The sequence below is a fragment of the Chroicocephalus ridibundus genome, chromosome 2 (genome assembly GCF_963924245.1).
Source record: "Chroicocephalus ridibundus chromosome 2, bChrRid1.1, whole genome shotgun sequence".
Classification (NCBI taxonomy): Eukaryota; Metazoa; Chordata; class Aves; order Charadriiformes; family Laridae; genus Chroicocephalus; species Chroicocephalus ridibundus.
The window spans coordinates 42302239-42324254 of NC_086285.1; the positions used below are offsets into that span (position 1 = coordinate 42302239).

At 48.0% G+C, this 22016-nt stretch overlaps 1 protein-coding gene across 4 annotated transcripts in view; it reads left to right on the forward strand.

Annotated features, from left to right (window-relative positions):
* The first annotated feature begins 15615 nt into the window (after positions 1-15615).
* The window catches only part of LOC134511360 (ubiquitin-conjugating enzyme E2 E1), a 46685-nt gene continuing 40284 nt past the window's right edge, over positions 15616-22016 (forward strand). Inside the window, exons 1-3 of one of the 4 annotated variants that reach the window (XM_063325177.1) lie at positions 15616-15810; positions 17983-18161; positions 20350-20400. In XM_063325177.1, coding sequence (XP_063181247.1) covers positions 15631-15810; positions 17983-18161; positions 20350-20400 — 410 coding nt within the window. In that variant the 5' untranslated portion in view covers positions 15616-15630. Of the gene's footprint in view, positions 15811-16311; positions 16618-17982; positions 18162-20349; positions 20401-22016 lie in introns of those variants that run through there. The other 3 variants (XM_063325179.1, XM_063325180.1, XM_063325181.1) reach the window with 3 other exon arrangements.

Below are 22016 nucleotides of genomic sequence, written 5' to 3' on the forward strand. Positions count from 1 at the left end.
CAACCTGATCTAGTGGGAGGTGTCCCTGCCCATGGCGGGGGGGGGTTGGAACTAGATGATCTTCAAGGTCCCTTCCAACCTAAACCATTCTATGATTCTATGATGAAACTGGTAGTCAATGCTTTTCACTCTCACTTTTGGAAACAAAGACTTTTCCTCCTGCATGGCATTGCTCCCTCCACGGGTGTCCGAGCAGATACACAGCTAAATTCGGCGCTAGTGTAAGTGGGCATAACTCTTTAGACCTCAGCTGGATTGAGGAGCCTGCACCAGCAGTGAACTTGCCCTGGTTTATCAGAGTGAAGGTTTTATTTATTACTGGAAGCATCTTATTCATCACTGCTAGCACCGTAAACACCTATTAAGATCACAGAATCACAGAATCACAGAATCGTAGGGTTGGAAGGGACCTTTGGAGATCATCTAGTCCAACCACCCTGCCAGAGCAGGGTCACCTACAGCAAGTTGCACAGGAACGCGTCCAAGCGGGTTTTGACTGTCTCCAGAGACGGAGACTCCACCACCTCTCTGGGCAGCCTGTTCCAGTGCTCTGCCACCCGCAAAGTAAAGAAGTTCCTCGTCATGTTTAGGTGGAACTTCCTATGTTCCAGTTTGTGCCCATTACCTCTTGTCCTGTCGCTGGGCACCACTGAAAAGAGCCTGGCCCCATCCTCTCGACACCCACCCTTTAAGAATTAATAAGCATTGTTAAGATCCCCCGTCAGCCGTCTTTTTTCCAGACTGAAGAGACCCAAATCCCTCAGCCTTTCTTCAAAAGAGAGGTGTTCCAGTCCCCTCAGCATCTTGGTAGCCCTTTGCTGTACCCTCTCCAGCAGTTCCCTGTCCTTCTTGAAACGGGGAGCCCAGAACTGGGCACAGTACTCCAGGTGCTCCATCACTTCCTGGCATCGCCTCTCAGCTCCCCTTGAATTTAGTTTCATTCTCTGTTCCTGATCTCAACACCAAAATTAAAAAAAACCAAACAAACAAACAAAAAAACCCCAAACAAACAAACAAAAAAAACCCAAAAAAACCTTTTTCCCTCTGGGAGGGGATCTGAGAAGGGCCTTAAGGGCCCCCCAGCCGCAGTGGTGATTTTGCAGCTTTGCTAAATTAAGTCCCTGATTAAAAGCCGGCGCGCTGCGAGCTCCCCCTCCTGTCGCCGAGCCGGAGCCGAGCCCAACCGAGCCGGAGCCGAGCCGAGCCGTACGGCTCGGCTCGGCTCCGGCTCGGTTGGGCTCGGCTCCGGCTCGGCACCCGGTGGTACCTCCAGGAGGGCAGAAGGATGCTGGAGAAAGGGAGGGTGGGATGTAATTTTGAACGAAGAAAACTCCGGAGAGGAATAGGGCGCTGCCAAGGTTGGGGGGGAGCGGGAGATGGGGGTGTCTGGCATCGAAAAACCGGCATGTCGGAAAGCCAAGCGGCTTTATGTTGTACACCAGAGCCTTCATGGGCTGGGCTGATAAAAATTGTCTGGCGCGGTAGGATGCTAGCTTTTGCCAGGCCGTCACTTGTTTTAAACAATTGTATCTTTAAGGAGGAAATAAGCGCTAAAATTACAAGAAAATCCCTTGTTCCTCTGCTATCTCTGCATCTTCCCTTGTCATGGTTTAACACATTTGGGATCTAGGAAGGAGAAAACAGAATTTTTTTCAGAGACTGTAAGCCTGCCCCTGAGGCAGGAAGGAAAGGTGAATACAGAGCAGTGTGGAGAGAGGGCACCACATGCATAGTAGTCAGAACAATTTTGTTCAGGCTCTCCCCATCTATGTTTTATAGATGCAGCGTGTATTTATACAGCAAGGGGATGGTCAGAAGCTTGCAGTGTGCTCCAGGTGTGAGGGACAGGAGAGACAGATCCAGGAGTGCATTTGCTGTGAGTGCTACTGAAGCTCATCTTCACACACAGCGTCTTGAGAGCATTTTAAGAAGGAATGAGGTTTTCCAAGTGAAAGCTCTGCTGAGAAATCATCACCAGCCAGTGCTGCCAGACAACAGGCAATCACTGTAGGTCTACCCTTGGGTCTGATGTGGTTTAGAGCCCAATCACAAAGTGAAGATGGGCAGAACAAGTCCAGGAGTTTCCTCTCACTCTTTCTCAGAGGCAGGGTGTGATCTGGAGCAACTGTGAGCCAGCGGCTCAAGGTGTGTAGCTGTTCCCTCATTTACAAACCAAAGCCAACGCTCATTTGGAGGGAGGGGAAAAAGGAGGAAAATGGATTCAGGCCTGTCTTGAATGTGAGCTGAGAACTGTCACTAAAATTGAACAAGAGGAGCATCGTTCAGGGTGAAAGTGAACCCAGGCACAGGATAATTTCACCTGTGTCCTTCTGCCACTTCCCACTCCTGGCAGGCCCTGGAAGTGCCTGGAGGATGGTCTAAGGCATTGGGCTAGGGTGGGGAGGAGGCAGGGGTGTTGACGCACAAGGAAGGAGACCGGGGAGAGAGGCTCACCCCTGGACCTGAAGTCATTCATTAAAGCTGTGCATAGGGTACAATGAGTCAAGAAGCTATTCATTTTAGACGGGAGGTGGGAGTAGAGAATTTAGTACCTTACTTATGGGCTTTCACCAAAGCTTAAGCAGAAGTCTGAGAGAGAGAAATGTGTGTTTGCACAGTTTGTAGCCCAGCCAGGGAAATCTGGCACAGTTCAGGTACCACAGGGTAGAAGTTTTCCAAAAAATCCTACTTCCATCCTCCCCCCTCCCATCTCTCAAATCCATCAAGGCCATTCATAGGCCCCTATAGACTGTCGAGCACAGTTAGACCGTAAGACAAAACACATTTGTTCTTCCGAGCAGAGACTGTATATGTGTGTTTGGTTGCAAAGTATTGTGAGCTGGAGCTGTGAGCTGAGAGATGCATATACGAAGCAGGGCAGAAGGAGATCACCATACAGGCAGAGAGAAATAGAGCTTTACACCTGGTGTAAGGGCTTAGAACAGCCATAACCTCCATCAGGTAGTTGTTGTGGGTGGAGGTGCTTGTGAGTAGCCCATACACCTTCTCCCCTCCTCCTCCCCAACCTTTCCATGTGTCCTGCAAGCGCATCCCATAAACCAGGGGTCAGGAGGGCCTGACAGATTAAAAGCTCACCCCTGTGAGCTGCTTGAAAACAGGTTTATGCCACGATGCCATTGAGAAGTACTCATAGTGAGAGCCAGACCCTTCCTCTTAGTCAGAACTCTACAAGAGGTAAGTTTGTTGGTTTCAGTCGGATGCTCGTGTTAATTACTATGGTTTCTAAAAGTAAATCAGAGTTTTAATCTTAGAAATAAGCGATGGGGAAACCTTCCAGTCGTCAAAGTGAGGTTTGACTCAAAAGGGAAGAAAGAACCCGGTTGTTCGTAGGCAGCCTCCCAAATCAAAGAAGCCAGAACCTCCACTTCCCCAGCCACCACCTTCGCCAGAGCTGCCTTGGCACCAGGCTCCTCTCCTGCAAATGTGAGTGGGTGGAGTTGTATTTGCAGGCTCAGGGAGTTCCTGAGCTGACACGCTGCCAGATTCGGGCTTTGTTAACTGTTGCTTTCACTGTCAGCTGCTGAGATTATAACGGGAGCATTTTTAATAACGTGGGGGGCAAAAATTAAAAAGAGGCCATTAGATTAAGCAGCAACCCTGGGACAATTTGTAAGTCACAGTTAAGAGAGAGATATCTGGAAGATTTGCCAAGTTCAAAGGTCTTCATTATTAATGTTCCAGTAGCTGACTTGATGGATTGTCTCTAGTCTGTGTCCCCTTATTCCTTCCACCTTCTCTCCTGAAGACAAATGCTTAAGACAAATCTCTAGATGGAAGGATAGACTCTGTAATAGATTATTTCTTATTACTTAGAAATTGGTTAATAATTTACTAATTCAATTTCAGTGTTTCATCCCCCACTTCAATTAATCTTTAGAATATAAAGTAAATGCTGTTCTTTGTTCTTCCAATGCTAATGAAGAAAGAAACTAATGAGGAGACCTGGCCTTGATACCTTTCTAAAGATGATTTAGCTGCATAGGACTTAATTTTCTTTTTCTTTTTTTCTCTTATTTACTTCTACTTCTTAAACACAAAATACACTCATAAAACTGAAAGCTGTACAAGCTGGTTATGAGCCCAATTTCAAGCATGTCACACAAGCCTTACTCTAATAAAATTCCATTTCTCGGCAGAGTGTTACAAAAATCATGCATACCTATGCTCTTCCATTCTGCAGATAAATATTTTATACAAATACTTTATACATACTCAAATAAAACAAGATATAGGAACTTCTGTACAGAGACTCAAACTGCTGTCTACCACTCTGGAACAGTGCTTTAAGATTTAGCAGGTGTAGAGAGTGATTTGTTTCTAACAAATTGTATCTGTGGCTCTGTGGCCATAATGCGTTTCAATGAGATTTTTTTTTTTTAAATCGCATCTGTCAGGAATTACACAAGTATAGTCAATCCAGCCTCCTGACACCCCTTCCAGCCCTGTTTCCTGTAATTCTATTACTTTTCATTTCTTACTTTTCTTCTATTGTTTTTTCTTGCCCTATCCCCCCCATTAGTGCTCTGAGAAATGTTTTCAGCCCTGCCTACAGCACCGTACCGAGGACGCACGGGAATGTGGGATTGATGGCTGCTCGTCTGCCAATGCACAGGTGCAAATTCGGAAACCAGTTCAGATTCCAGCCAACAGACTTCTGTTCTTGCAGCGTGTCGTGTTTTCAGTGGCAGGGGTTTGGACGTAAACACTGAGGGCACTAAATGACACGTTCTAGTGTTTGGATGCTTTTTGCCAAGTGTGATTTCACACCTTGGGGAGCACAAAAAAAAAATCCATCAACAAACCTCCAAACAACAACATTTCTCTGTTTTTACTTACCACAGAGTCCTTTTTCTTAAAGGAAAATTTACAGTAGTAGTGTGTGGTCAATGTTGATGAGTTTACATCATGCAATTGCCACTGATAGGGGAAGAAAACAGCCTTTTTCCCCACACCTACAAACTTGTTTAAGCCTGTCTCATTAGAGAACAAGGGTGAGTACATGAAGCCATTTAACAGCAGGACCAGAACCCCGTCCGCGCAGCGAAGGGGAGCGAAGGTGCTGTTCAGCGCGGGCTCTGCTATGAGAAATGCTATTAGCCAGGACAGGACTCCTCACAGTAGGCTGTTGGCATCCTTTTCCCCGTGAACGAGAGCACTCAGACGCGCATCTAGCTGGAGTTTGCTTCTGAGGGCTGCGTGAGCGATGGCTGGCTGGAAGGCTGTATCCAGGGCTGCCACAGGCCAGCACTCATGAGCTTTTTGTCTTTGTACAGGGGCAGGAAATTCCCTGTGCGTCTTATGCTCTGCTTTGCCCTTGAGCGCAAGAGAGGGCAGGGCTTGCCGTACAAAGTTTACTTTACAGATAACTAATTCTATTAAGCAAACACATCTACACACCACAGTGCAGACCCCCAAATACATTAGAATTGTGAATTGTCCCAGATCTTTGGCAGTAAGGGAGTAAGATTTTCCAAGTCACTGAGTAAATTGATGCCTCCAAAAGCACTGTAAACTGATCCATTGGGCTTGACTCTGAACTCCCTTTATTCCAGCGTAAATCTGGAGTAAGCCCGCTGAATTCGATGGAGTTATGCCAAGACAAAATCAAAATCGCCCCTTTTGCTTTTTTTTCTTTCACTGTGCTAGCTAATCCCATAGCTGCAATGAAACTGAAAAATCTATATATACAAACTCCACTGGCCAGACTATCTTATTGCGAAACCTACAGTATATCCCAACCTTATAAAAAATCATTCAAGTGTGACGCTGTCCTCTCTCTTGCTTTTCTGATAAGCAGAGAGGAAGGGCTGCCAATAGCACAGAAACTAGAAGACGGGAAAATAATATTTCACAGCAGGGGAAAAAATATAACTGAATGGAGATCAAGGCAGCTAAATTAAAGAAACCCACAATACCTGGGTAACATGGCCACAAAACAACACATGGCTGCAGCGGAGACATTAAAGCAACTAAAGGATTCTCCTGATGGCAATCTCGGAGTTGCAGAAAGCAGCAGCATCTCCTCTAATGAATTCCTTCCAAAAATCGGCTCCTGTCCAATGGCTTCGTTTGAAACAGATTAAACTAGTGAAAAGAATCTTATTGACTTCATCAGTCAGTGCATGAGGCCTGATGAGTTTAAATAGCATTCTCCTGGAGAAGCTGGTGAATCATGGCATAGACAAGTGTACTCTTCACTGGGTTAAAAACTGGCTGGATGGCCGTGCCCAGAGAGTTGTGATTAATGGGGTGAAATCCTCTTGGCGGCTGGTCACCAGTGGTGTCGCTCAGGGCTCAGTTTTGTGGCCAGTTTTGTTTAATATCTTTATCAATGATCTGGATGAGGGGATTGAGTGCACCCTCAGTAAGTTTGCAGATGACACCAAACTAGGTGGGAGTGTTGATCTGCTTGAGGGTAGGAAGGCTCTACAGAGGGACCTGGACAGGCTGGATCAATGGGCCAAGGCCAACTGTATGAGGTTTAATAAGGCCAAGTGCCGGGTCCTGCATTTGGGTCACAACAACCCCAAGCAACGCTACAGGCTTGGGGAAGAGTGGCTGGAAAGCTGCCCAGCAGAAAAGGACCCGGGGGTGCTATCGGACGGCCAGCTTAACATGAGCCAGCAGTGTGCCCAGGTGGCCAAGAAGGCCAACAGCATTCTGGCTTGTATCAGGAACAGCGTGGCCAGCAGGAGCAGGGAAGTGATCGTGTCTCTGTACTCAGCACTGGTGAGGCCTCACCTCGAGTGCTGTGCTCAGTTCTGGGCCCCGCTGTACAAGAGGGACATTGAGGTGCTGGAGCGTGTCCAGAGGAGAGCTACCAGGCTGGTGAGGGGTCTGGAGACCAGGTCATATGAGGAGAGGCTGAGGGAGCTGGGCATGTTTAGCTTGGAGAAGAGGAGGCTGAGGGGAGACCTCATTGCCCTCTACAACTACCTGAAAGGAGGTTGGAGAGAGGTGGGTGTTGGCCTCTTCTCCCAGGTGAATAATGACAGGACCAGAGGAAATGGTCTGAAGTTGCGGCAGGGGAGGTTTAGATTAGATATTAGGAAGAATTACTTTACTGAAAGAGTGGTCAGGCACTGGAACAGCCTGCCCAGGGAGGTGGTTGAGTCACCATCCCTAGAGGTATTTAAGAAACGTCTAGATGTGGCACTTCAGGGCATGCTCTAGTGGCAGAGATTGTAGGTTGTTTGGTTGGACTCGATGATCTTAAGGGTCCTTTCCAACCATGAAGATTCTATGATTCTATGATGCTATGAAATAAAAGGTAAACTGGTGAAATACTGTCATGATAAATGAACCCACGGTTTCCCAGACTGCAGATGATTGTACTGCACTGTTTGTCCTGTGTGATGCTATATATTCAGAAGGGTGAGTGTCACCTTTCTATGACATAAAAAAAAAAGGGAGGGGGCATCTTTTGAGGTTAACAGATGTTTAAAACAAAAATAATGGCAGAATTTAGAAGTGGCAATGGAAAGGTGTTAGTCCTGTCTCTGCTATTTGAAAAATCTCCAATTTCCTTGCCAACAAATTCCTAGAAGAAATGGCAATATTCCATTTCATTATTAGCTCTTTAAAAAAAAAGTCGTATGAATATGCCTTTCATATCAGCCCACCCTGTAACGACTGCCTGTAGTTTGTAGTTTCAATACATAAATTCTGAGATTTGAAATGCAAATCTCATTTTTGAGGACACAGCAATTTGTGTGCAAATCTTCAAAGAGCAACTGAAAAGCTTTTTCTCTGTCCTCCTGACTATACCTGGTAGAGGAAGTGCTCTTGACATCTGTTGTGCAGCGTCCTTTTTTCTTCAACCTCAGTTTTGCAAACAAACCCTTCCAGGGTGTGGTACAGTGTCGCCACCCAAAGTGCCACAGAGCTGTGCAGTTTTACTGACACCTTAAACATGGCATTCTGTATAGGAGTCCTTCTGATCTGCTTTAAGCATATACGCATGACTGGCTTCTTACCAGCCATGTGTCTCACTAAATCAGGTTCTATAAAAATATTTTTTGACTTGGGATATTGTTCAAAAAAAGGAGTTAAAACTCACGAAGCAGGAATTAAATTTCTGCAGCTATGTTATTGTGTTCTGGTAATGTCTGAAGCCCAGTTATGTTATAAGAAGAAAAAGTCCATGCCCAGAGGCCCCCTATTTTTATCATGCCAACTGATGCAATAAGTAGTGGCTCTCAAACTACGGCCACTGCAGACCAGTGAGGCTGTAGAGCATTTGCTATGTTACTGGTCCATCAAGAGAGAGCAGCTTCCACAGGTACTTGCAAGGCACTTCAAGGAGCAGCCTGGAAGCCTGGAAGAAGAAGAAAATACGGAGAAGGAACTAACATAGAGGTATTTGCTGGAGAAGTAGCCACCATACCACCTGGAAGAAAGGGGAAGAAGCAATTAATTGTCCATTTTGTATGCTCGGAGAAGACGGGAGAAAAAAAACTTGGCTGATGGGACACACTGGCCAAAATTCAGGGAATTGCTCTCAGGGTGTTAAGGAAAGCCAGAAACAAGGAAGGGTGTAAAGGAGAAAAGGCGGAAAAGGTTAAAAAGAAGCAGAGTCATGGCCAGGCAAATATGGAGAAAGACAGTGCTTCAGGCTATGGGGAGGGGAAAGAAAAGCAAAAGCCAAAGGGGGAGAAAAGGTGCAATGAACTCTTTGAGAATGGATCTCAGACACAGCATCAAAGCAAGGTCCTCCTGTTTCAGTTCTAACTCAACAAAAATGTTGAATGAAAAGATTGGTAACAACTTCGTTACACCATGGATAAAGTTTCCCAAAGCGTGTCTGTGCAACGAAAGAGGTTATTACATTATGTAATGTTATATAATTATACTGCTATAGTTCCTCATGTGAACACTCCAGAAGTGAGTCTTTTTCCAATTTTGACTTATATTGCTCTGGAAAGGGTTTTTGTTGAACTGGAGACAGTACTTTTTCTGTTGGGACAGGAGTTCACAGGTAGGGTTATGCTTGTTTAACTATACCTGTATAGTTGTATTGATGTGAAGGGTGAAATGTGCCTGTGTGGACAAAGCCTGAAATATCTAGCTGTCCTTCAAGCCATAGATGTGACATTCTTTAGCTTAGCAAGAAGCCACATTTCAAAGACCTCTTTTAGGATTCTATGGGAACAGAGCAGAACACCACAAGGTTATATAGCAGAAAAAAAAAGTCTTTTACAGGCATTCATAAATGTTTAAGTTTCCTAAGCCTATACTTCCATGTAAGCAAGTCCTGAAGATGCTACATGGAAGTTTTGTGATCATGAATGTGAGAAGGGATAATGAGAAAATATTACGTGTGAAGCTTTAGTCCATGCTGTGAACATTTCTATAACCTTTGGCGTAATCTGAGAGTTGCCATGGCCTATATCAGGAAGAACAAAATAGACAACGGCATTTAAGAAGTCTTTAAAGGAAGGGCTCTCTAATGCTGGAGTTTTTAAGAGCATACACCTTCTCGTTTTAACTGTAGACTGTATGTGGGAAATTAAAAATTCTTTATCCCTCAAAAAATATGAAAAATATATGATTCAAGTGTTAAATATAAGTAATGGTTAACAATCAGATGCATGTTCTATTCTTTGCTTCTGTGTGCTGGTCAGATTAAAAAAAAAAGAAGAAAAGAAGTGCTATACACTGGTTTCTCAAGAATGCAGCATCGGGGATCTGTAAAAGTCTGAGTGATTCTATTGCTTCCTTTTGAAGGGCTCTAATAATAAGGAGGCCTAGGGAGAAAAATTGCAGTTGAAGACCATTGAAGTCTTGAACTGTAGTCAAGCCACAGAGTGAAATTACTGAGCCCTGAACACCTCTCCTGATCCTTCTCTGTTGAGAAGAACCTTTGTTAGATGAGGAGGCAGAGGTTGAAAGACTCAATTGAAATCCTCACTAAATACATTTTCTGAGAAGTTAGGACATGTGGATTTTTTTCCCCACATGGATTTACAAATCCACAGAATTGGAGCAGACGGGGAATCACTCATTTTTTCAGTAGAAAGAATAAACTAGAATAAGAATATTACCAATTCAGCATATGAGCAAGCAAAGCAGATTTTCTTGTACTAACCCATCTGAGCCAGAGTGACACATACTGTGACACTGGGAAATATTTGAAAGAAAAAAAGGACTGTAGGTGTAAGTATTATTTATATGGTGAGAAACCCTTTTGTCTCGGATACTAGGAAAATTACTTTGTCCACATATTGCTGAGTTCTTAAATAGCCCATTCTGTACAATTGGCTGGCGTTTTATATCTTATTGCAGACCTGCATCTCCACAGTGAGTGGTTTTCCAGGATACGTCTTGGGAGTCTATGGTCAACCTGTAACATTCTGGTGACCGTATGAAAAATACTGTCCTTTTCATCTGAATTTATCAAAGCACCCTACAAAGGCAGAGGCGTAAACTATGAGCATACATCATTAATCAGCAATCCCCAGCGGTTATCCTCTCTGGCTATTCTGTTGCAAGACAGTAAAAGATCTCTCCGGATAGCTGTGCAGGCAAGACTGTTGCACAGGCAAAGCGCAACATCAGAAGGTGCAGTTTGTGCTGGGAACACAGTCTTTTAGACTGGTTTTTCCTGGGCTGCACCTGGCAATCTGCCAGCATAGGAATGTCACTACCTAACCATTTATTACTGTAGTGGAAAGCTGCAACTACAGATTTGCTCCAGCAGCAGCCGTTACCATCAGCCATTTAGTGGTGACAAATAAGAGGGAAACACAAGTCTAAAGTCAAGTTGGAATTTCCTGCAAGTTAGCAGGAGAAGAGCAGCAAAAATTGTGCATTTGCTGCTGTTTGACCCATTGCCTTCAGAAGTCTTTTTGTCTAGGTCACATTGTCCAACACCTTTCACCTCTTCCAGGGCTCTTGCCCTGGGGAATGCCATTGTAGGGGAGCTTTCCTGGGCAGAACTGATTGATGATAGTCTATCATCTACTGCTTAATATAGTATAATCGCTCCACTTTCTGAGTTTCTTCAGGATCTACGTACTGCTGCCAGGGAAAAGTGGTATGTAGAAATGGAGAGCTGATGACAATCAATAAAGCAGCGGTTTCTGTAAACTGAAAAAGAGGCAGAAACAGGAAAAACACCTGAACCAGGGGAGTACGCAGTGGAAGAAGAGAAAAAGCCAAGGAGTCTGGAATACAGCAATCCAGGGAGCCTGTGTGCTGCAGAGACAGAAGAAAAGCAGAGCCAGCTACTGCGAAGCCTGAAGGAAGCAGAGAGACCGTTGGGGAGGCAGCATTCTGCAGAAAAGCAGATCCATCGGGCATAAAAAGGAAGCGACAGAAAACTCCAATGAGTGGCTAGGGTAAAGTCTGTATGTGCACCTCTATTTACACTTTCAGTCTAACTCCTGATTAACATTGTTCTCTTCTTTTACAGGAGGGAAAACGAGGATCAGAAATATGGAGTCACTGCTAGAGGCATAGACAGGGAAAGCATCACGTATTTCTCAGTCCTGATCGACAAGTACTAGCTATAGATCGGGCAAACTGAGAAAGCAGTGAATCATCATATCTTCAAGGTAAAGCAATTTTAAGGCTCAATCTTATCACCTGGAAGCAAGGCAGAAACCCCTGGAAATATATCTCATGAAGCTTCTTATGATGCTGTGAAACTGAATTGATCTAAGCATCTTCAGTTTTTCAGTTACCAGAATGAACCGGACCATATACCAGGAGAGGCATAAAAGAAGCACAGTAGAGGTAGAAGATAGATATAGATATATGCAGCCGTGCTTCTCTGCTTAAGCTTTTGGAATTAACTGCCAGCCACTTTTCACGTCTGTGGGAGTTCAGCCAGGACTTTAATAAGGCCAAGACATGTAACAGGTCTCAAGCCTTCCTGCCCACGCGACCGTCTCTCGGCAAGGCCTTCAGAGAGCTCCCTGGGCTTATCTCAAATAAACCCAAAACCCAGTAGCAAATAACAGGGTTCTGACAACGAGACCTAAACTTTTCCTTCCACAACTAAGTCCTCTTTGGCACTGGAATAAAAGGAGAGGAAACGACTTTTTCTGCTTGTGGACCCTGTCATTCTTCTGTAAGGAATTGAAAAAGATATAACTCTAAGGACTAAGAGCTGTATTGTGTGAGAAAATTACAGCAAGGGAAGTTGGACTGCATCATTAAGGTATGGCAAGATAGCTGTGAGCAGGAAACCGAAGGGTGAGCCTGTAAATTGACTACCCTCATGTCACATAAATGAGCCACTTGTGTTTTCTCTGTTACATTTTCTCTCATTTGAATGCAGTTCCTTCCTCTTTTGGCCCAATTCAGAGTTTCTGCCTAGCTTTATTCAAATAGCTGTGTCATAAGTCCTGCGCTTATCATAGCTCTTCCTTGCTACCTCACCTTGTATCACAGGGTCACACAGAAAGGACAAAGTGTGTCATCACAGGACTGTGTGAGATATCAGCATGTTTCTGTCACTTGCAAGTGTGTCATTAGCAACGAGCTGACATGAGGAGAGCCAAACAGATGATCATTTCTTTTCTGCTCCCCACAAAAGGCCTGACGCAAAACTCGCTGGAATTGCTGGAAATATAAGGGGCTTTGGCTCAGACCCAAACAGACCAGCCGGGAATAATGCTGAAAATGTATCTGGAGCTGAGATGGTACAAAGGAACTAATCCCAGTCACCTTCCTTTAGCAGGAGGCTCAGGGTGATTTGAATTGGCTAGCTTCTGTTGTGAATTAAGCTCAAAGCCCCAAAGGCAACTCGATTCTAGTCATCTAGCTTTGCAGCCTTCTCCAAACTCGATCCAGAGGGAAAAGTGACTAATCCTATTCAGTTGCTACACTGAGCTAGTGCCATCGATTAAAAAAGCTTGGGGCACAGGGAAAATGAATAATCTGGGTCAGTTTTCCTCTGGGAGTCCTTTGCACAACTTGGCCAAAAAAAAAAGAAAAAAGAAAAGTAAGGAGACAGTGAGAGGAAGCACTGATAAGAAGGAAAGCTCACCCAATAAAATGCACATACTTTACAGAAAAGAGATAGAAGCAAATCAGGAAGGTTTTGTCAAAATTCCCAAGATGGGAAGAGATTGGATTAGAGGAGCCAGTTCTCCTGTTTGCTGGGAAAAGGATCGTGTTCTATATACTCTTTTCCAGTTCTTTGGTATCCGTGCAGGGCTGAGAGGGCAATCACGGGTGGGAACAACACAAGCTGCAAAATCATTTCTGGGCATAGAAGTCGGCTTCTTGGCTCCCTCTCGCTCCAGGGCTAAGTGTACGGAATGGCTAGCACAGGAGAACAGCCTGTTGCCTGATCCTAGCCATGACCTAAGAGGTGAGTCATAAAATGGGAGTTGCCACTGTAACAGCTGCTCAAGCGGTGACATTAGTAGGTGCTTTCAGCAAATGCGTTTTTGGGTAGGCTTCAAAGTAAATAACTACTGCTGCTGGTTATCGTATTATTACTTTGAACGGGGTTAGCAAGGATTGTGTGCTGCAGAAAAGGTTAGTCTACAGATAACCCCCTACCAAGGTTATTAACATAATAAAGGAAAAGCGTGTGTGTAATTTTGTAACAAACTTCACATTCTCCCTGCCCCCTATTACAGAAGCAGAGGGCTTTCATTATTAATATCAGTTGTCTTATTTGACTTTGGTGCAGGTTTCCTGTGATGACAGGAAAGGGCTGGAGGTTTGTTTGTGGTGAAAGTGAAGATTTTCTGTTTTTAAAAAGCTGTTCCATAAGCAGTGAAATTTGTGAAGCCTGGTCACCTTGCTTTGTGTCCTCTCATCTCCTGTATTTGTCGTCTGGCACGTACCACCATACGCCAGCCCCATCCTCCACAGCCCCCTGGGTTAGCTTGGAGAATGCTGACAGAGCAGCTGGTTGCTGTTAAGTATATAGGAGCTGAATTCTGTCCCCTTTTTGTCAATGAGGGGCACTAAGTGATCAGGTCACCCGGCTTTATCTAAATGCCAGTTTTCATGAAATTTATTATGTGCCTTCAAGGCTGTTGTCTATGGTGGAGATGCCAAAGCTCCACAGTTACTAGAGGGAAGGATGAACATGACTTCTCAAGTGTCATTCCCATAGGTCAAACTAGACAGGTTGGCTATGCTAGCAAGCTACTTTTGGAGGACAATTCACTATGGCCTAATATGTAAGTACCACAGGTAATAAAGACTGAAGAGGAGGGTTAGCAAAAAAAACCCTAAACCAAAAAAAAAAACCACAACACCCAAAGACCGAGAAGTGTGACACTGCAGTGGAATTTTTCTCTTGTCAGGGTGACTCTCACAATGTCACTGGTGTACCTGTATGACACACTGCTCTGCTCAACCACACAGAGACCAGGCAGCAAGTCTGTGGGAGGGTAGGTAGTTTTGGGATTAATCCAGGTGAAATGAAGTGCTGCTGAAATGTGTGCAGAAGACTGGGGGGGAGGGACTGGGAGACGGAGGGGGGAAGATGAGGAGGGAGAAGTAGCAGATGCAGAGGTCCAAGGAAACAGAGGGAAGGCTGGCAAAGGGAAAGGCTGTCCCCTCTTGGGTGTCTCCTCCAGGGATACCTCTGGCTCAAGGATTACTGGCCATAAACGGTGAAAGATCGGTGCCACAACCAGATCCTCGTGATGAGCCACAACAGCGTGAAGCCACTGTCCCACAGAGGCTTGGCTCAGCATCGCCTGGCAGTCCTGCTTACACCTGACCCAAACACACCTTTCCTTCAAGGTCCCAAGTGTCCCCAAAAGAAGCCACGGGCATCCATTACCCGACCCAACCTTTAGGTGTTTGTCCCCACTCAAGTCTGCCCCCCACCCCCAAAGTCGCAATGCAGTGGAGATGTCCAGCCCCAGGATGTCCCCCCGGGCGAGGGACCGTGTCGCCCCTCTGTCCCCCGCTGGTCCAGCGGCCTCGGTGTTGTAATTGAAGCCCTGGGACTCACAAGGCATCATGTCACGACAGCGCTCTGTCGAGGCAGCATCCGTGTGCGCCTGCAGATCCCCTCGAGGTCCTCCCAGGGGAGGAAGGGAGAACGTACAAACTCCTATTCGTTGTCGTGACGCCCGGTGGTGACAGGCGTGACAGGCGTTGTATTGTCGGCCACCGAAGACAGCGAGTAATTCGATAGGCGATCCCTCGATAGACTGTGGAAACCGGCAGCACGGGGCCAAATTTGCCCCGGGCGAGGTCGGTGGGAAAACTCTGGTCCCTATTGTCCCTTCACGAGTGGTCACCTCCGGGAAGAGTGGTGGCAGCCCACCGGGGCTGCTCCCCGCGCCCACGCGTGGGCTGGGGGGCGGGGGGTGGCTCCGGCCAAACCACTTTTCTCCGTTGGGTGGGCAGGGAGAGAGATCGACAGCAAAGATTTCGGGGAAGAAGAGTAAAACGCTTGGCAAACACAACACGCCAGCAGCCCAAGCGGCTGAACGCCGCTGCGCTGTTCCCGCAGACGGGCTCCCCATCAGGGGATTTGGGAGAAGAAAAAAAAAAAAAAGGGGGGGGGGGGAAGGGAAAAAAAATCCCTAATACTTTTACCTTTGGAAAATTGAAGGGGTGTTTTTTTTTTTCGTGCTGTCGCTGCCAAGCCCAGGATTTTGTTTTCTTTCCCAGCATGCGTTGATGACATCACGAAGTGCCCCTTCTTTGTGTGTCAGTGATGTCACCAAGTGCAGTGTGGGGGACAATGGAATCCTGAACTCCGGGCGAGGGCGAGTGGGAAGCGCCTGCTCCTGCTGCTGGTTCAGGGCTGAGCTGGGGGACGGAAGGGAGGACACAGCTGCCGCTTTAGGGCTGAAACAGGTGAGAGACGGGAAAGCTGCCGGGGGATCCCTGTTGGCTTTCGGGGCCGGGGTGGTGGTGGTGGGGGAAGCTTTGGGCTGGGCTTTTCTCTTTTTTCTTTTTTTTTTTCCCCTTATTGCTTTCCAACTGAGGCAGGTGAGAAGTTGCTGCTGCTGCCGGAGGGACAAAGCAGGTGAGGCAGGGGAGAAGCTTTGGGGTTGAAACAGTTGTAAGAACAGGAGGAAAGCAAGCAGCCCCCCGGCTAAGCCTAATAACCCCCTCTCAGTCTTAAAAAAACAAACAAACAAACAAAAAGCAGCAGCCCCGGAACCTTGTCCCCTCTCCCAGCCACCTGCCTCGGCCGCGTCCCTGTGGGGCTCTGGCACGGAAGCGTACCCGGGGAGGGCTTTCATCCCTCCCCCCCGGGCACCCCCCAGAGTACTTTCCAGAGGGTCTCCATTAAAAACTCACGGTCCCCGCTCCGGGCGCCCCTTTCTTCTTTCCCCAGCCCCCGCCGGAGCCAGGGGGGGATGGGACACGGGGGACTATGACTGCCGGGATCCCCCCTCCAGACCCGGAGCGGGGGTTCCGCCGCCTGCCCCCCTCTCCTCCCCTCCCCTCCAGCCCCCGCTCCCTGCAAGGCGGCGGCGGGAGGCGCCCGGTCCCCGCCGCCCCCCAGCCCCGCTCGGCGGTGGGGGAGGCAGCCAGGGAAGCCATTGCCTGTTTAATAGTTGCTGTTGCAGCACTTCCGCTTCTCTCCCAGCGAGAGAGACACGAGTGGCCAGGCCCAGCCGCACCGAGGAGGAGCAGCCAGACACAAAGGGAGAGGTAGGGGGACGGGGCACCCCCCCGCCGCCCTCCCCGCCGGCCCCGGGGGCAGGGGCGAGAGGCAGGGCCGGCCGCGGCCCGGCGATGGGGCGGGAGGCGGCGGAGCCGGCGGGGCAGGGGGGATCGCGCCCGGGGCTGTCAGGTACCGCTGTCCCCCCGGCCCCTCGCCGCCCGGCCCTGCGGGCCCGCGGCCGGGGGAGCTCGGCCGGGCCCCACGGCTCTCGCCCGGCGGGGACAGGGGAGCTCCCCGGGGGCCGGTGGCCCTAGGAGGGAGGCGGCCGTGTGCCGGCCCCCCCCCACCCCCGGCCCCGCTGCTGCCCCGCCGCCGCTCGCCCCGGGGCCCGCGGCTGCCCCCCCTGGCTCCCCCCCTAACTCTGCCGGGGTGCCCTGCCTGGCCCCCCATTCCTCCCGACGGCTTCTCCCCCCTCTCGGGTCCGGACCTGCCCTCGGTAGCCCACCGTGCTCGCCCTTCTCCCCTGTGCCGCTGAGGTGCCCGCAGGAAACCGGGCTGCCTCCCCCCGGCAACCCGCCGCCCCCCTCCCTGCCACCGGCCTCCCCAGGCCCCTCCGCTCTCACCCCTCGTAGGCCCTGGCCCTTCTTTTCCTCTCCTCCCCCCGCTCCCCAGCACAGACCCTCTGCCCCCGGCCCCCTTTGCTGGCACGTCCCTCGGCGCAGTGGGCCTCGGTGGGTCCCCGCCGTGCAGCCCACTCCCTGCTGAGCTTGTCCCCTTCGTTCCCCCACCCCACCCCCACGTCCCTGCTCCCAGGGCCCGATCCAGCAGGGGCTATCCAGCGGGCAGGGGTTTCCCTACCACAGGTCACTGATCCCCCTTCGGGGTCTCCCCCCCCCCGCCCCGTTGCCAGTGATGCCCCACTTCCATTTTAGGGCTGGTGATGGTCACCCCCACACACACACCCCCAGCCCCGTCCCTTCCCACCTCCCCCACGTGCCTCCCGGGAACCCAAGGGACCAGAGCTGTTCCATTTTTATCTCCTACACCCCTAGGCTGGATAGTGGTGGGTGGTGATGGCTCCTCTTGTGTGTGCAGTTTGGGGGAGATTAGAAGGAATTGCTTTGAGCTTTCCTGATCCTTGCCGTCGTCCTCGTTCCAGTCTCTTCTCCTGCTGTTTCGCACTTGCATTCCAAGAGGAAGCTTTAAAAGTCCCCCTTCTCCACGGTGTTACTAGTGCAGGGGAGGCTGCTGCTCCTTCTGCTTCCACCGTAGGGCCTGACGAGGAGAGGGAGACACGAGGACCCTTTAAAGGGAGTGTGACCCAAACACAGAGCGAGATTGTCAGCGGCCTTTCTCTGTGTGTGTTTGTGTTCACTGTTTGTTCCCCACGCCCCATGGTGTCTCCTCTCCAGGTTGGGGTGTGTGGTGGGGGGGTCGCTATGTCGGATGACGATTCGAGGGCCAGCACCAGCTCCTCCTCATCTTCATCCTCCAACCAACAGACAGAGAAAGAGACAAGCACGCCTAAGAAGAAGGAAAGCAAAGTCAGCATGAGTAAAAACTCTAAGCTGCTATCTACCAGTGCCAAGAGGTGAGGCTGCAGTCAGTTTTCTCACTGATTCGCTGCATCTTCTCTCCTTCCTTGTTTTATTTTGATCCGTTACCCCACTGCTCCCTTGCTGCTCCCATTCCTTGTCTCTAGCTGTTACACTCAACCTTTCCACATGAAGCTGCCATTGTCTCACTTTTTTCAGCGTCTCTGTGCAGTGAGTGTCTGCCCAACTTGGCTGCTCTCTGCTCTCTCTTCCTGCATCTTCCTTCGTTCCATCCCAAATATTTTCCTGTCTTTTCTTCCTCCGGGCTGTTATTCTGTCCCTCAATTATTTCTTCTGGCTTTTCCTTTTTGTTTATGAGCATCGGTTATAGGGATGGTGTAGGATTGGCATGTAGTACCTTAATTCCTGCTCTGCTACTGGAAGCTGTATGGTCCTGAGTAAGGCATTGCATTTCAGCATCAGTTTCCCTCTCTGTAGGCTGGGATTGATCTGGAGTGGCTTTTTTTCTTTCCAGGACTGCTCTGGGGATTAATTAACATTTGTGAAGAGTTTTGAGTTTGCTTGCAGTGGGGTAGTGCACTCCAGTGCAAGTAGTGTAATATAGCCCCAAATCTTTTCTGCCCAAATATATTACTGTTTTTCTGTCTGCTCATCACCTATATTGAATTTTCTGTGTTTGGTTGGATGGTGACTAGAATAAATAACCCACAGCAGGTCCACTTGTGGACATTCTGCTCTGAAATAGTCTTTGCTCACAGCACAGAGTGGGTTGGTTGTTGGTGGGGTGGTTTTTTTTTTTTTGAGAGTGAAATCATTTTTGTTCCGGAATAATGTCTACATGGGGAAGAGATGCCTGCATAGAATAGTGATTCCAGAGCAGCTACATCATTCAGTTTTCTTCACCTAGGCAGACTTTTAGAGCCACTCCATTTTTTATTTTTTTTTAAATAAATGGTTAGCCTTTCTCATTTATTCAGTCTTTCGCCTGAATTCAGCACCATCCTGCTCCAGGGAGCTAAGCTGACAAATGGAAGTTTTCAAGCAAACTTGCCGTACTTCAGTAAGAATAATAAACCATCTCACTGAACAGCTTTGCCAAGTGGCGCAGAGAGGTCGTATCTGTAGGTGTCAAAAGTGACTGGGGTTTTATGCAAATGCTCTGTCATCGCAACTGAGTTCTCTGTGGCTTTGTAAGAATTTGGGCAGTTTGGTTATTCCTGATCTCTACTCTTCAGGTTTCCGTGGCAAACTGACATAGGTAGTGGCAAGCAGTGTTTATGTGTCGTGTCCTTAACTATTTTATGAAGAAGATTGTAAACTGCCTAATACGAAAAGGCTGTGGTTCTCATGTATGACAAGTGGAAGGGAGGCAGAAGATGCTGGCTGAGTTTGAAGGAGAAGGGAGGCAGACTGAGTGCTGGGTGGGGAAATCTGGAGGGGAAGCCTGAGTGACAGTAATGGGACTCCAGGGAAGGGGATGATAGCTGGTTGGGCGTTCTGTGGCAAAAGCAGAGTGAGCCCAGAATAGTCTGGGCAGGGAGGACAGGGTGGTGGCTGAACGCGGCGAAGAGAGGGAGCGGCTGGAGTCCTGAGAGAGGAGAAGTGGGGATGTTGTGTGGCTCTTGAGGGTGAAGAGAGGGGAGAATTGAAGGTGGCAGGAATGTGCAAGAGCCTTGGAAATAGACATTCACCTTCCTTTAAATGTCCTTGGGAACGGTGCAGTTATTCAGTCCCTTGGGGCTGGTGTTTTTTCTCAGGATGGTGCTGGGAAGCTGTAGGGGGGAGAGGGGGGGAGCCAGTTTGGCAATGACTCTTTCTCTCAATCCAGCAAGACAAAATTCCTTTTCAGACTGCAGTTTTCCTCCAAGCACTTGGTGCATTGCATTTGCAGAGGTTTTCCCTCATTTACAGGCTGGCTGGCAGAGTAAAGCGGACAGTCTTTTCCTGCTGCCCCTGTGTGGTTGGCATCTTTGTGGCAGCGTACAACCATGCACCTGCCTGGGTTCAGTCCGCAGTGCCCGTCTTGTTTTTTCCGACCATCTCCATAACAGGGTGCCTGTCCTGCTTAGTGTGTTTGGACTGGTGGGAGGCTACAGCCGAGAGTGCCTCTCTCTTATGTAGCGTTGCAAACTAGGCGGTGACAGTACGTCTGTGAGGCATATATGTTAACTGCTATCCCACACAGTGACTTACCTTTGTTCCTTCTCGCTTTTATTGCCACAGGATTCAGAAGGAATTGGCTGACATCACCTTAGATCCACCTCCCAACTGCAGGTTGGTGTTGATTCCTTCCCTGAGGAGGGTGGGGGAAGGCGAGGGGCTGAACGGTGCTGGCATGTGTTGTCACTGTCCTCAGAGGCTCTGGATAGAGCAGAGGAATGGCTGTTTAGGTGGCTGAGAGTACTTTTGTGAATGTTTGGGTGACATTAAATAGTTTCCAGGGGGGGAGCCCTCCAGGGATTGTGTGTGTTTTGATATGAGTTTTCTGTTTGTTTGGGGGGTTGTTTTGTTTTTGTTTTTCTTGAACAATTGCATTTCGATCTGTTACACTGCTTTGTGTGTATATTTCCGAACCTGGCCTATAAAGAAGAGTGTCAAAACTTTCTCCTTGTTTGTTTTTTCTGGTTTATAAATCTAATGCCTGACTGCACTAATCTTATATAAATAAGAGTCCTGCCAAGGAAGCAAAGAATAGTAAAATGCTACGAGCTTTTTAGCTCAGAGAGTTCTGTTGTGAACAGTAAGTTACAGTGGAAGAGAAGCGGGAATTCGTCACTCCGTGGGTGCCCTACAGGAGCACACGTGTTAGCTGATGAAATAACAAGCAGGGGTATTCTGCTGCCCTTTTATAGGGCAGCTTGTTTTTAAGTATGTTTTAGAAACTTGCACTGTTTGTTTAAAACATCTAGCAGGTTGATTTGGTTCATTGCACGGTGGCCCAAGCCTTTTTTGCGTTTGGAGAGGAGACAGTAGTAGTGTAACAACTTTGGTTGTGCTTGTTTATTCAAGAGGAAAGTGGCTTTCGGTCTGATCTGTGTTGGCTGTAGTTGCCAAAGCGCAACTCTGTTCCTATCTTTTTGTTGTGGCTGAGTTTGAGGCCCTTTGATGTTGGTAATGGCAGAAATCAGAGAAAATTCTGTTTATAAATAACTATTTAAGTTGGTATTTTTAGTACTGAGTAGTCACCCACAAATGCACACGAACCTTTCCGTTGAAGCTTTTTGCTGCTGTTAGTCTGCAGGGGCGCATTAGCACAAGAGTTAGCCTGGCAGGTCCAGCGCCACTATTTCAGTACCAGTCCCAAGGATCATTATTAATGAAAGGAGGGATGGGGTGAGGCGTGTGAGCAGGGGTCTAGGCTGATACTAAGATTTTTGCGCTGCTTGGAAGACAACTGATGAGCTCTGAAATCTTTAGCCATGACAATATGGTTTTGGTGACAGCAATGACTACCTGAATATTATGAGAGATTCCAGCTCTTGGGCTGGAGGTGTCTGTCCTGTCTGCATCCTGGCTCTGTGTCAGGATGAAGTCCACATCCCTCCTCCTCCCATCATATCCTGATTTTTCATGGGAAAGAAACCCAGAAGCACAGCTCAGACAGGTGCTGTGGCTTGCTCTGTAGATAACTGAACCTGGATGATCAAGGTGCAGGGACTGCAGTCTGAACTTGGCAAATCTATCCAAAAGTTGTGACAGTGTATGAGCATGTCAGATTGCAGGCTTCATCTGCAGGTTTGTGTAAATAATATTAGAACCCTACTTTGTCCTTGTTTCAACTGGCATCATTCACAGGTAAAGATGAGCTAGCAGACTACCTGTGAAATAGAATGTGGTTGTGATTTTTTTTCTTTTTTTTAATTGCATAGACCGCTGAGGATAATGCACTT